This window comes from Orcinus orca, chromosome 8 (assembly GCF_937001465.1).
Source record: "Orcinus orca chromosome 8, mOrcOrc1.1, whole genome shotgun sequence".
Classification (NCBI taxonomy): Eukaryota; Metazoa; Chordata; class Mammalia; order Artiodactyla; family Delphinidae; genus Orcinus; species Orcinus orca.
The window spans coordinates 71432435-71446948 of NC_064566.1; the positions used below are offsets into that span (position 1 = coordinate 71432435).

The window sequence follows — 14514 nt, forward strand, 5'->3', positions numbered from 1 at the left end:
GACTTTAGTGAGGACAGTTTGTGGCCAGCCCAAGATGACGTGCTTGTTTTTGGCTCCCCTGTGTCTAGGAAACAATGTGACACAATTATGGCCAATGAGATTTAAGGGGCAGTTTATTAATTGTTATGGAAGCCTCTTATTTTCTTAACAAAGAGGAGCAGAAATAGCAAGGTGGTCCTTAACCTTTCCTACTTTCTCTTACCTGGACCAAGAACGTAAAGTTTGGATATACTGTGGCCATCCTGTAAACATGAGCAAATGCTGGCTTGCGAAGGACACAAAAGAGCATAAAGTCCTTTCCTGGTGAGCAGCTGAATCTACACCAACAACTCCCTACACTTTGGGAATTTTGGTTATGTAAAATAAATGAAGTTCAATTTTTAAAATCACTAATGGAGTTTGCTATTCTGTATAGCCAAACACAATTCTAAGTGTTACAGCAATCAACACCTCACAAAGTCTATTTTGAACAAGTTGAAATGCATGGTACTATTTTTTATGTATATGATCTTCTGGGAAAACAGAAAAAAACATGTAAAGGCAATAAAATACAATTTGGAATTATGGGTACTGTGTACCTAAAAATAATAGTATCAATAGGAATATTATAGCATGTACCATTAAGACACCAAATAGTTCTTTAGAGCCAAAGTATGAAATAAACAAATTTAAGAGAAATAAGGTAACAAACAAAACCAGGTCTTGCAACTAATACTTTGCAGTCTCAAAGAATCAGTCTTTCAAGCAAAAGTGTAGAAAACAGCCTTTAATTATTAACTTCTCTTTTCAGATACACATAAACATGGGGAGATATTGTGATCTACACTGTTGCATTTGAATAAGCACTAAAAGGTTTTAAACTCCAGGCAGACAATGAGGGGCTGGAGGGGACAAGGGTGGGAATACTTGTGATTACAGCAAACACAAATACACACACCACCACCACCACCACCACCACCACCAGAACTCCTGAAAGTTCTGGTATAAACATGAAGTGGCTACTCAGACTGAAGGTGGCCACAGAATGCAGTTATTTTTCAGCAGTTATTTTTCTCCTGTCATATGGGCTCTATGCATGCTTCTGATCACCATGGCTACACCTAATTTCCACTGCTCTCTTCCATTTCCCGATTGCTCGTCTTGAGGTCAAGCTCTCTATGTTGACCTTTTATGAACTGTTCCACAAACAAGCTCTGTATTTCCCTGAATTCATACCTTTGCTCATGCCATTCCAAACAGAATGCCCATTTATCCCAATCTATTTATTAACATCCTACTTACACTTTAAGACCCAGTTAAAAGGCTAGCTTTTCCAAGAAATCTTCCCCAGGTCTTCCAGCTGGAACAAAACTCTCAGTCGACTACACTTCTGCCTATACTCTAAAATGGCACTTAACAGTTTCCACATTAGACTAGAGCTCTTTGGTTACACAGCCTCCTCCTTTTTAAATTATAAACTGCTAGAGAATAAGAATCTAGTAATTGGCAAGGCATTTGAACTCAGAGCAAAGATTGCAGTCTGCTAATCTCATTAAGTAACCAATGACACTTTGGTTTTCCTAGGCCCATAAACTTCACTACATAAATTTCAATCCAAACATTCCTGTTATCCTTGTCATCCTGAACTTCTTCAAAAATGCCAGACCTTCTAGTCCGACTATGTGTTTTCTCCATCCATTTTCCCTGCCCAAGTCTTCCTTCAGCTCCTAACTTTTCCTAACCTTTATACTAGACTTTTTACTCCATACTGAATAAATTCTCTTACATCTTCAACCAAATTCTCCCCTCCACCTCTTTGCTTCAACTGAGATCTCCTTCCAGGAATCCACTTCACTGCAGCCTTTTCTAGAGAAAACTTTCTTGTCCCACATCTTAAAAGCCCAACGGTAAAGCCAGCATTTCCCCAGCTCCTTTCTCATGCTTCTACACTAGTATTACTTTTCCATCTTCATACATAAAAGCCTTCTTCCTCTGAGGTTCATGGGATTTGGGTATAAAACCTCTCTGTAACTATCATCCACTCACCTTTTAATTACTCCTCCTCACTCAGTAAGAACTTTCTAATCTGGCTCAACTTTCTTCTCTAAAGCTTCTTTCCACTCCAAAGCTTCTTTCTACTCCAAAGCTTCTTTCTACTCCAAAAGTGCCTTCGTCATGGGAATTTTAATGCCCATAAGGGCAAACTAGCAACAACCTAGCTCAAAATTCCTCACTTCCTACATCACTCATCTATAACCCCACCTTAGCAATGTGCTTCTGTAGTCACACACTGTACTTTATCATTTCTGGAAACTACCCAGCCTTTGTAATCTTAAACTTAAGGAAACCAATATCTGACCACAGATGCTATTCTTTCCAAATATCTCACTTTCTTAACTTTCCCTTCATCTAATCTTCAACCTAGTGGTGACAACTCATCCCTCAACTCCTCCATTTGTCATTATTATCCTTCATGCTTTATCGCTCTATCCCCCTTCATTTCCTTCCCCATCCAACCTGGAATACACAGTAACATTTTATACTCTCTCTCGCCAAACACTCAGTATTCTTATATCCTTATCCACTGACCACCACTTCCCTAACTAATCCCTAAATTCAGATCAATATATTGAATAACTATCTACCTTCTCCTGTGCTAATGGAATACATCTTCACATTGGAGCCATTTAAAACTCATGGTTAGAAAATATTATCTAGGTCCTGGGCAGTGCTCAGCAACACTCCCACATGTCAAGTGATTTTTCTAAACCATCACTATCTTTTCCCCAAGCCAATCACATCCAATCAATCCAAAGTCCTGTAGAGTCTACCTCCCTATCATCTCCTGAATGCATCCTTTTTTCTATCCTAATTTTTACTGTCTTAGCTCGACACCTCTTCCCTCAACTACTCATCCAATATATCATCCTAAACTAATACCAAAGTGATCTTTCAAAAACAGATCTGATCCTATCATTCCTCTGCTTAAAACTTTTTTCTAAATTGAGATATAATAGACATGTAACATTATATTAGTTTCAGGTGTACAGCATAATGATTCCATGTTTGTATATATTATGAAATAATCACAGTTAAGTCTTGTTAACATCCATCACCGTGCATATTTATAATTTTTCTTCTAATGAGAACTTTTTTTTTCATAAATTCATTTACTTATTTATTGGCTGCATTGGGTCTCCGTTGCTGTGCGCGGGCTTTCTCTAGTTGCAGTGAGTGGGGCCTACTCTTTGTTGCGGTGTGCGGCCTCTCATTGTAGTGTCTTCTCTTGTTGTGGAGCACAGGCTCTAGGCGTGCGGGCTTCAGTAGTTGTGGCTCGCGGGCTCTAGAGCTCAGGCTCAGTAGTTGTGGCGCACGGACTTAGTTGCTCCGCGGCATGTGGGATCTTTCCAGACCAGGGCTCAAACCCATGTCCCCTGCACTGGCAGGTGGATTCTTAATCACTGCACCACCAGGGAAGTCTCTGATGAGAACTTTTAAGATCAACTCTCTTAGCAACTCTCAACTATACAATACAGTATTATTAACAATAGTCACCATGCTGTACATCACATCCCCATGACTTTATTTCATAACCAGAAGTACTTTGACCACCTTCACATTTCACCCATTCCCTCCCACCCTAATCCCCAGCCTCTGGCAACCACCAATCTGTTCTACGTGAGTTCGGTTTTTGTTTCTCAGATTCCACATATAAGTGAGATCATACAGTATTTGTCTTTCTCTGACTTATTTCACTCAGCATAATGCCCTCAAGATCCACCCATGTTGTTGCAAATGACAAGTTTTCCTTCTTTTTATGGTAAATAATATCCCATTTTGTGTGTGTGTGTGTGTGTGTGTGTGTGTGTGTGTGTAGCACATTTTCTTTATCAATTCATCCATCAGTGGACCCTTAGGTTGCTTCCATATTTTGGTTGTTGTAAATAATGCTGCAATGAACATGAGGGTGCACATATCTTTTTGAGTTAGTGTTTTCGTTTTTCTCAGATAAATACCCGGAAGTCGAATTGCTGGATCATACAGTAGTTCTATTTTTAATTTTTTGAGGAACCTCCATCCTGTTTCCCATAGCGACTGTACCACTTTATATGCCGACCAACAGTCTACCAGGGCTCCCTTTTCTTCACATCCTCACCAACACTTGTGATGTATTGTCTTTTTTTTTTTTTTTTTTTTTTGCGGTACGCAGGCCTCTCACTGTTGTGGCCTGTCCCATTGCGGAGCACAGGTTCCGGACACGCAGGCTCAGCGGCCATGGCTCACGGGCCTAGCCGCTCCGTGACATGTGGGATCTTCCCGGACCGGGGCACGAACCCGTGTCCCCTGCATTGGCAGGCGGACTCTCAACCACTGCGCCACCAGGGAAGCCCTGTGATGTTTTGTCTTTTTGATAAGAGCCATTCTAACAGGTGTGAGGTGATATCTCATTGTGGTTTTAACTTGCATTCCCTGCTTAAATCTTCAGTGATTACTCACTGCCTACAGAATCGAGCCCAAACTCCTTAGCACAACACTTGAAGTCTTCCATGATCTGGCCTTTGTTCTACATATCTAGCTGGAGCTCTTATTCATCTGAACCCACTGGGAATGGCTTGCAGATTCTCTAAGTTCTTTAGCTATTTCATGCATCTGCACCTTTGCTAATCCTGCTGTCTTTGCCTCTAATGTCCTTCGTACACTTCCATGCCCTCTTTGCCCCATCCATCTTGTAAACATGACTACTTCTTCCTTCACTGTACACTGTACATATTTCTATAATACCTGTAACACTGTATTGTGTTTACTCATCTAAGAGCTCCTCTTCTCAGACACTTTGTTATTGTTTACTATTCCAAGATCCTTTACCACAGATCGTTTCCCTATCTTGCTCGCAATAAAATATGTAAAGCATCTAAAAAAAATGTAGCACCATGTTTAAGTATCGACATTAGCTGTAATTATTTATGACAAATGAGTGTTATTACACAGAAATTACCCCACCCCAAGTAAGATTAGGTGCATAAATTTAAAAATTATAATGGCAAGGTTGCTGTTTCACCTCTCATTAATACTACTTTCAGCTGTGACATATTACAAGTCAGAATACAAATGTCCCCTAGTGACTGTACCCACAGATTTACCGGGGGAGGGCGGCGGAGGGGACAGCAAGAACTACAATTAAAGACCTGGTATTCACAAAATAAGGAATTATGTCTTTTGGACAACATTATATTAGAAGTATTAGAAAAATGAATATTTTTCCCACTATAAGGGCATGTGTGTTGGCACTGTGAACGCAATTTAAAAATGAAGTCTGACGTTGCCATGAACTGATGGTGCCCCCCCGGCTAAATTCTTACAGTGAAGCTCACTATGAGCCCCAAAGTGATTATAATTGGTGACAGGGCTTTTAGGAGATAATTAAAATTAAATGAAGTCATAAGGGTGAGGTATAAGTTAAGATCGATAGGATTAGTGGCCTTATAAGAAGAGGAAGAGAGAAAGCCTATCGTTGCCCCCATCCCTACCTGACTCTGCAAGCACACACCAGGAAAGGCCATGTAAGAAAACAGCAAGAAGACAGCCACCTGCAAGCCAGTCAAAGAGAGTCCTCACTGGGAACTGAATCGGCCAGCACCTTGATCCCAGACTTCCCAGCCTCTAAAACTGTGAGAAATAAATTTCTGTTGTTTAAGCCACAAGTCTATAGTATTGCTTTGTATGCAAGCCTGAGCTGACTAATACAGTCACAGAGAATAAAAGTCATCAAAGGAATTTTTCTTGGATATACTGATAGAAGTGAAAGATTTCCAATTTGAAATTGATAATATAAAATTAATTTTCTTCTTTACAAAAAAAGCTCAAAAGTTCTGAGAAGTACTAAAAAGGACATGGCAGTCCTACCAGAAGAGACCTAATTATGTCATCAGAAATAACCTCTGGGAAAAATATGAGTAAAAATTAATGTTCATGTTGCCTATTACGTTTTCCACAGAACTACCTTTCCCAAAACTGTTCACCCCAACTTGATAGACACTCCAACTGCATGAAGTCATTTCCATCAAGAAACAGTTTATATTTTCTTTTCTTCTTCCCTTCTCTTCTTTCACATTGAATATGGTTTTTATTTCCCATTTTCATGTCTCAATGTAGCTCAATACACTTTCGCTGAAAAAGGCTGGAATCAGCTCATAACTGGATTCATTCAGGGATGTTAGTCTCATCACTTTCTAATATATAATATTCAAATCTACAAGAATAATGTTCTTCAAGCACCACTCCAACAATCCTGTAGCACCTGTATTCATTATGATGAAAGTGCGTATACTGGTACCCAATTGCCTCCAAATCAAACTAAATCTCGTAATAGCTTTCAGAGTGCCAAGGCTCTCCACCATACCTACTTCTAGCTCCAGTTTACATTTCACTCCAGCCAGACAAACCTGTTCCTTGTCCCTGGTCATGAGAATCAGACTCTTCTCTGTTTCCGCTCCGAATAGTTTTTAATTTAGTCTCCAAACTGTCTTCTCTTCTGACCAACTCTGGGTTTTAACCACCTCAAACTTATCTTGAAGGTGCATTTTCCACAATAAACCAGTCCTAAGTTATTCTTACTGATTCCTTTCAATAAAGTCTAGTCATTCCAACACCTTTGCATTTGTATTCAGTTATGTTTACATTAATGTACTATGTTTACACTGATTCATTTTTGTCTATATTGATTCACTGTATAATGCACATATACCTTTAAAAAAATTTTAACAATTACCAAACCCTGACTATATACAAAATACTAGATTACAGAACAGCCTCTGCCCTTGAGATTTCAGCCCGATAAGAGACATTACACCACATAAGCATATCAATAATACCATGAGAGGTACAAACAAGGGCCAGGAGAAAAAAACTCAAAGGAAATGGTAATAATTTGAGGATTAGAGAAAAGAAGAAATACATTAAGTTGAACCATTTGAAATTGCTGTTTTGTAGGTAAAATGGTCAAATATCAACTATTCCACATGGCTCGATGTGTTCAAATGAAGGAGAAAGAAATTCAGCTGGGTCTTTAAGGAAGGACTGCAAGGCACAGATCAAGGCTTTGCAAACCACAAACACCCCCTCCCACCCCACCCCCCCAACACACACACACACACACACACAGAAATTTTTAAAAAGAGTTTTGGAAAGTATAGGGCGTATTTTGTGAATAATAAGTCACTGACTCAAACAAAATACATAAAAGGCCTGGTACCAGAACAGTGAGAATCCTAAATGCCAGGGTTAATTAAAAACCTTGCTAGGAAAAGGCAAGGGGTTCACAATGAGAAACCACTCCACACCCTCTAGGGTGGCTAAAAATCAAAAAGACAATAACAAGCGTTAGCAAAACTGTGGAGAAATTGGAACCCTCATACATTGCTGATGGGAATGTTAGATGATATAGCCACTTTGGAAATCAGTCTTGCAGTTCCTTAAAAGGTAAAATGGAGTTACCAAATGACATAGCAATTCCACTCCTAAACATATATCCAGGACAAATGAAAACATGCCTACTTAAAAAACTATACAAATGTACACGGATGTTCACAGCAGCATCATTCATAATAGCCAAAAAGTTAAAATGCACCATGACATCCCCCTGCTTGAAATCCTTCCATGGCTCCCCACTGCTCTTACCTTAGCCTCAAGTAACTACATGATCTGCCCCTGCCTCCTTCTCCAGCCTCCTCTTGTACATCTCTCTCTCTCTCCTTGCTCTTCTGTCCAACCACAGTGGCCTTCTTTGAGATCCTTAAATAAGCTGGCACCTGTGCAGAGAGCCTAGTTCTGCAAAACTCCCTGACTAGTTCCTCTAAGACTACAAACTTTAAGAAGGAAGAACTGTCAATTTTGCTCACCATTCTATTCCTAAGACCTAGCATGGTACCTGGTATAGAACAGGCACTCAAGAAATACTGCTCAAACTAATTAATGAGTGAAAAAATGAGAATGATCAAAAGATTGAATTATTCTAATCAAATTCATCAGAGGCCATGACTAGAACATAAGACAAGACAAAAAAGAAATGTGGCAAAGCGGGGCTGGAGGGGGCAGAACAAGGCAGGGGAAGATAAACAAAGTTTCATTTTCCTTCTGGAGTTCCTGTGCATATGTTACTTTATATACCATATATAGTATTCCATTTCCATTGAAAAATTTCTTAGGACGTTGGAGCAAATATTTTGTTAAGGAGGCTATGTCTTAAGTGAATGACAAATAATCCTTAAACAACTGGTGGGAATTGGTTTTTGACTGTTATTTCTACTGGAATGATTAAAGAAAAAGTTGGGAATTAAGAAACAAGGATACTTAACAGCAGTATCCATGGCCAAGTGACTTAATCCCCACTCCCCATTACAGTTTCATTATCTGTGAAAAGTACCGATTAGACTATTTTAATGGTTAGCTTTTTGATGGTCAGATACCTCTTAGAAAAATCTCATGAAAGCTATTCCCTGAATTGTTTACAACGTCAGGGACTTTAAGGTTAACCGTGGCCTAGATAATTCCTTTTAGTTCTAACATAGTCCAGAGCTTCAGAAATGAGTATTCTGCCTTTTGAAATATTCACACAATATCTAGATAAAATCTGAAAAATTAAACTGATTCTCCAAAAGGTGTATGTCTATATAAGTATATATATACGTATGTTTTTTCTAATTAGGTAATCACAGTCTTGAATATGAAGTTAAGACTTATAAACTAAATAGAAATATTCCAATATTGTATTTCATACAACAGAGTCAAAAGGAAACTAAATCCAATAGCTATACTTATTTCAGGAACTCTGGGCTATCACTGTGTAAATTCAACGCCCCTGATTATAGATAAATAGAAACGATACCCTATCAAGAAATATAAGCCACAATTTCTTTAAATATTTTCATTGTTTTTATATTAAGTGATTTTATCAGAAGCTATATCTATCTTTTAAAATATGCTTGAAAAATATTCTAATTTAGCTAAGTAATGATTCTTTTTTCCTTTTTTTTTTTTTAACTAACTACAGATGGGCCACAGAAGTCTCCCCCATAATGTCATTTCAAGTGCAATGGAAAGACCTTCACTATCTGCCTCCCTGGCCCTACCATACATTATCAACAGCTTCCACCATTAGGGTTTCTGAGCTAAATGATTCTATTTCAAATGTCATACATTTCAAAACATACCTGTAATAATTAGGGGGAGATACCTCCTTAAAAATATACATATGGTTGGCTCAGTAACTCTTCTAAATAGATAATTTCATCAGAATGAACTGGAACACAAGAATATAAACTCAGTGACAGGAACATCACCCTTGCCAATGCCCAACATGGTTATGTTACAAGGCTTCTTATTCTGTGATTCGCACACTTAATCTAACCTTGTGGTCTCAGTACACTGGAACTCGTTATTAGCTTCAGTGGCCTGACTCACTGGACTGCTTCTCCTCTGCCAAGGTGAAAAACGAAAACGCATGACTTGGAGTAATCTTGGCACTTGCATTTCTGACAGCACACTCATTTTTCTTTCAAACACCGCATGTGGTTTTCCTTCACAAGTCTCTTTCCAAATCTGCAGGCCATATTCCATTTCTTAAGAGTTTAGCTACCTTCTACATTACAGCAAATTGTCTATCCTCAATGGTTCCATTTTCTTAGTACCCACTCGTTCCCTAATTCCTTCCCATCTGGCTTCTGCCTCTATCAAGCCCCTAAAATGGCTCCTTCCTATAGTTACTAATGACCTGATTATTTTTTTTAAAAAGGTCTTTTCTCAGTTCTGATACTATAAATTCAGCTCTCTTCACTAGCATATTCTTTTGGTTATCCCATATCTCAGTTTAATTTCATCAATACTCTTGAGATTCTACTATATGCAAGACACTACTGTTCTAGGAACTACTAGAGATACAGAGATAAATAACATAGGGTTGCTGCCCCTAGTGAGCTTTCACTCCAATGTACTTAATACAAGTACAGAAAAATCACAACACAATACAGAATATGAAAAGTGAATGAAATAAAGAACTTAGGGGCTTGGAAATTGGAATGCTCATATACAGCTTTAACTTAGGGGCTTGAAAAAGGTTTTAAGAAAGAGGTAGCATTTGAAGTTAGACTATAGAAGAGGTTCAACACTTTCTCAACAATTTCACTAAGCAAAAGAACAATATGAAAAAAAGAAAAGAAAAAGAAAGTATTAGGAAATTCAGGGCATATTAAAGCTATTGTAAGAGGCAAACCACTTTGGTTGAAGTGTGGGATACTTATAAGGCTCGATCAGAGATATGCCAGAAAAGGTAAGTTTTGATTAGCCTGTAGAAGTTCTAAAAAATAAGTTGGTATCTAGATATTTAGTTCTGAAAGCAGTGAGAAGCCACTGAAAGTTTCTGTGCTTTCAGAAGATCATTTTAACAATAGGTCAAAGAATGGATGACAACAGCAGGAAAATCTGTTCGAAAACTATTAGGAGACCTTCTCAAGCCAGAGGTACTAAGGACCTAAACTAGCAGAAAAATGAAATACGAGCGGATGCAAGGCACACTGGAGACAGAATCAATAGAACTTGGCAACTGACTTGATATGATGAGAACGGGAGAGAAAAGGGTCAAAATATGAACCCAAGTACTGCTGACTGAGAAACCAGTGTGCCAAATTACAGAGCAAGAGAAGTAGGTAGTTTGGGGAGCTAATGAGTTTCATCTTGGAATTTTTATGACTGAGGTGGCATCAAGGCATCCACAGGGAAACATCCGCACCCCATGCAGCAGTAGGCCAGAGGATTTTATATTTTACCTGGTGATGCATTTGTTCATCCATTCATTCAGGCAATTTTGATTTGCTGCTTACACTGTGTTGGATGAGTGCACTGTGAAGATACGTGCAATACGGCAACATTAGATGTGCTCCCAAATTAAATCTTCATGGGAGAGGCTGACTCCTATTCAACTATCTATGAAACTGACTGTGATAAATGCTATAAGAGTGGTTTAAAACATACTCTAGAGTAGAAGAGCAAAGGACTGAGTGTGACTGGGAAAGGTTGAGGCAGACCTGAAAAATGCATCATTTTGTTATGGACAACGGCCCGTTAACAGGATTTGATGGTAGAGTGGAAAAGTAAAAACATTCCACACAGAGAACAGCAGAAGTAACTAGATTACTTGGGGAAACCTATGTGACTGGGCTTTGTGGATCATGGCAGGGGTGGAGGCAAGAAAGGCTGAGCTATGTTCTATGAAGAAACCATAGAAATTGTGGTTCTATGAAGGATACCACAATAAGAGTTCAGATTCTATTCTGTAGGCAATGGGAAGCCATCAAACATTTCTGAGCGTAAGTGTTCCATAATCAGTTCTATGTGCAGAGAGAGATTCTGCTGGCATGATGGAGCACCAACTGGGGGAAAACCCCTAGAGGAAGTCAGATTAGTTAACAGGCTATTGAACTAAATCATTAATAGACATTTGGAACAGGCCGCACAATGACAAAGACACGAAATACAGAAAAAAGAGCAAATTTGAATGGGGTATGTGAAAATACGCAGTAGATTTTGATGTTGTTGAACTTGAAGCTCTTACAAAGTACCCAAGTGCTCATTAAGTGGAAGTACAAAACTTTTCCAGTTTTGAAATTCTTTGGAGAGGTTACAGTTAGGTGACAGCTAAATCCATGAAACTGAATCATGTAGCCCAGGAACAGGATGTATAAATCAATAAGAGATTTGAGATTTAGTAAACAGAACTATAGTCATTTCCACAGAATACAGACTGGAGGTAGAAGTCTAGAAAAAAAATGGTCAGAGATATGAAAGAAGCAAGAGAAAAAGTTTAGTGAAAGCCAAAAAGAGTGTTTTAAATTGGTGGTTCATAGTACATAATAATACTACAAAGAGGTCAAGGAAAATAAGAGAAAAATCCAATGGAATTATTAATAAGATATGTAAAATCAATTACTACGTTAACAAGATCTATATGTTTTAGAAACAATAATCTAATAGGAATGAAAAACTGAGGTAATAAGGCATATTGTCTCTCTCTCAGTAAACTTAACTGTGTCCAAACCCACTCTTTCCCCCTATCTTAGATGATAACACATCCCTTCTCAGGTTCAAGGCAAGTCTCTCCTCCTGTGTTCTTCATCCTGCCCCATCCAGTCATCTTCAGGAGAGGAGAGTGAGTGTGTGTGCGAGTGTGTGTGCATGTGTGTGTGCATGTGTACACATGCACAGACTTTATACAACACTGGATATTCAGTAGAAACTCAACACTGATTTGCTGAATCTATGTCAGGTTCATTAATAATTCTACCCTCTACTGCTCTAATGATACTGCTTTCTGGATGTCATGTGACTTCAGGAAGTTTCTCTAGTTCTTGCCCTCCTTAACTTCTCTGCAATATCTGACACTACTGGCACTGCCTCCCTCTTGGGATTCTTTTCCTCTCTAAATTTCCGCTGTCATTAAAATGTACTGGCTTCCTCCAGGTTCTTTTCTTCCAGTTGCCCCCTAAATATAGATTCTCTTGAAAGTTCTGACCTTGGCTCTGTTCTCTGTCCTCAGTCTCTCTCGGAAACATCATGGATTCCCACAGCTTCAGTTATCACCTCTGTGCCAACGATTTTCAAACATCTTTAGTCTTCTCAGTCCTACATTTACAAATACTACTTGTATTATCTGGCCCCACCCTCTCTCTCTCCAGTCCTATTTCTCACTCTGATCCTGTCTGGCTACTGCCCACACCTTACAATGACACTAAGCTGCACAGTAAGTAACCACAGTTATACCAAATAATAGTTTTTAATTGTTCGTTTCAAATGCAAGTATAGGCACCAGTTAGCCAACTACTCTGATAGTTAGCCAGTTAATTAAAGAATATTATAACTTTCAAGGACCGCCAAGATTTTAGTGAAACTCCCCTCATTTACAGATAAAATACAGCCCAGAGAAGTGACGTGAATGATTTGAAATACGATATCAAATAAGTAGCAGAGCCAGATACATCAGGTCCCATTTTGACTAAATCACACTGCTTCTGATATGGAGTACAGAACCAAAAGGACAAATACCCTCAGGGTGTTTACTATCTAACTAGGGACATGAAACAAATACACACACACACACACACACACACACACACACACACACACACACACACACACACACACACACACACACACACACACACACACACACACACACACACACACCAATATTTCTATCACATAAGCTCACTGTATGCAGATGAAGTTGAGCTGAGACCAATCAAGGAATGCTCCCTGGAGAAGATAAAGCTGAACTGGATTTAGAAGTGGGTTAAGAATAAAACAACCAGAAAGCAGTTTCTTTGGGTTTCTTTCCCATAATTTTTTTTTAAGTTTTTGGACAATAAACACAAGGAACATATTCAATATGAGAAGACTGGATTGTTCATTAAATCTCCCATTTAGAATTCAGTATGAAAAGGATGTGATAATAAGAACAAAAATAAAATATACATATATAATGAGGTAAAAAAAAAAGAATTCACTATAAATCCAAGTGATATTGTAGAATCTTGAAAGTAAATGAAAGCTCCAATGACAATCTACTATTATCTCAGAATGTTACTGTTCCTTGACTCATCTACTTTACCGTTTAAGACTGCTTCATCTCCTTTTACTCCACTACTCAGCAGCCATGTGGCTGTGGGCAGGATGCTCTACCTCACTAAGTCTCAGTTTCTTCATGTGTAAAATGGAAATGATAAACTCTACCTCATATAATTGATCATTTATTCAGCTCCTTGTGTTCCAAATAAGACCACTCATTCCCCCCAGCCCCCAGCCCCCATCAGCAGGAGTTACGAAAGGACATCAGAAATCCAAGTGCTCTGGAAGAGTAAGACTGTGTGCCTCCATCTCTCCATAGCCTCCCCAACATCACTGGCAAGTGAAGAGTAGATCCCAGAACTGTGAGTGATCTCTACAGGACCTCACCCTTCCCTCTCCCTCAATACTCAGTCTCCCTACATTCCATTATCCCATCTTAAAAACTGTAAGGACTAACTTCATTATACCCTTTATCTCTGTTTACAACAGTTCCCACAAGAAGTCAGAACCACCAGACTAATTCCCTCCTCTCATCTCATCTTCCATTCACTCCCCCCCAACTCCTGTGCTTCTGAATTTCAAGGTCAATCATCAGCAAAATATCCTCTACCTTGCTCTCCCTTAAATAGTCTCCTACCTTTTACTCTAACTAAAGCCTCGTTTTTCCCTCTGAGAACACTGCTCTCCCTACAGCCCTTTCAAATGGAAAAATAAGCCCTCTTATTTTCTCACCAATATCTCTCTCCCACAACTGGGCCTGGAAATTAGGCCTTGTTCTCCATTGCCACTTTCAGACTATTCTTCCTCTCCATGTCTAAAAACCCCAATCATTCAATCTTATGTCATCAGGCTATACTACCTTCTACCCTTCCTTGCTGAGGTCAACGACCAGTCTCTAACTCACTCTCCCTCACTCCTTGA

The 14514-nt window shown here is 38.9% G+C and overlaps 1 protein-coding gene across 8 annotated transcripts in view; it reads right to left on the minus strand.

The window, feature by feature from the left end:
• The window catches only part of MTMR2 (myotubularin related protein 2), a 111115-nt gene that overhangs the window by 74947 nt on the left and 21654 nt on the right, over positions 1-14514 (minus strand). For 2 of the 8 annotated variants that reach the window (XM_049714148.1, XM_049714147.1), the window contains one exon: positions 10800-10872. The exons of the other annotated variants lie outside the window; for them this stretch is intronic. In XM_049714148.1, the coding sequence (XP_049570105.1) occupies positions 10800-10819 (20 nt within the window). In that variant the 5' untranslated portion in view covers positions 10820-10872. The remainder of the gene's footprint in view (positions 1-10799; positions 10873-14514) is intronic. 8 annotated transcript variants of the gene reach the window in all.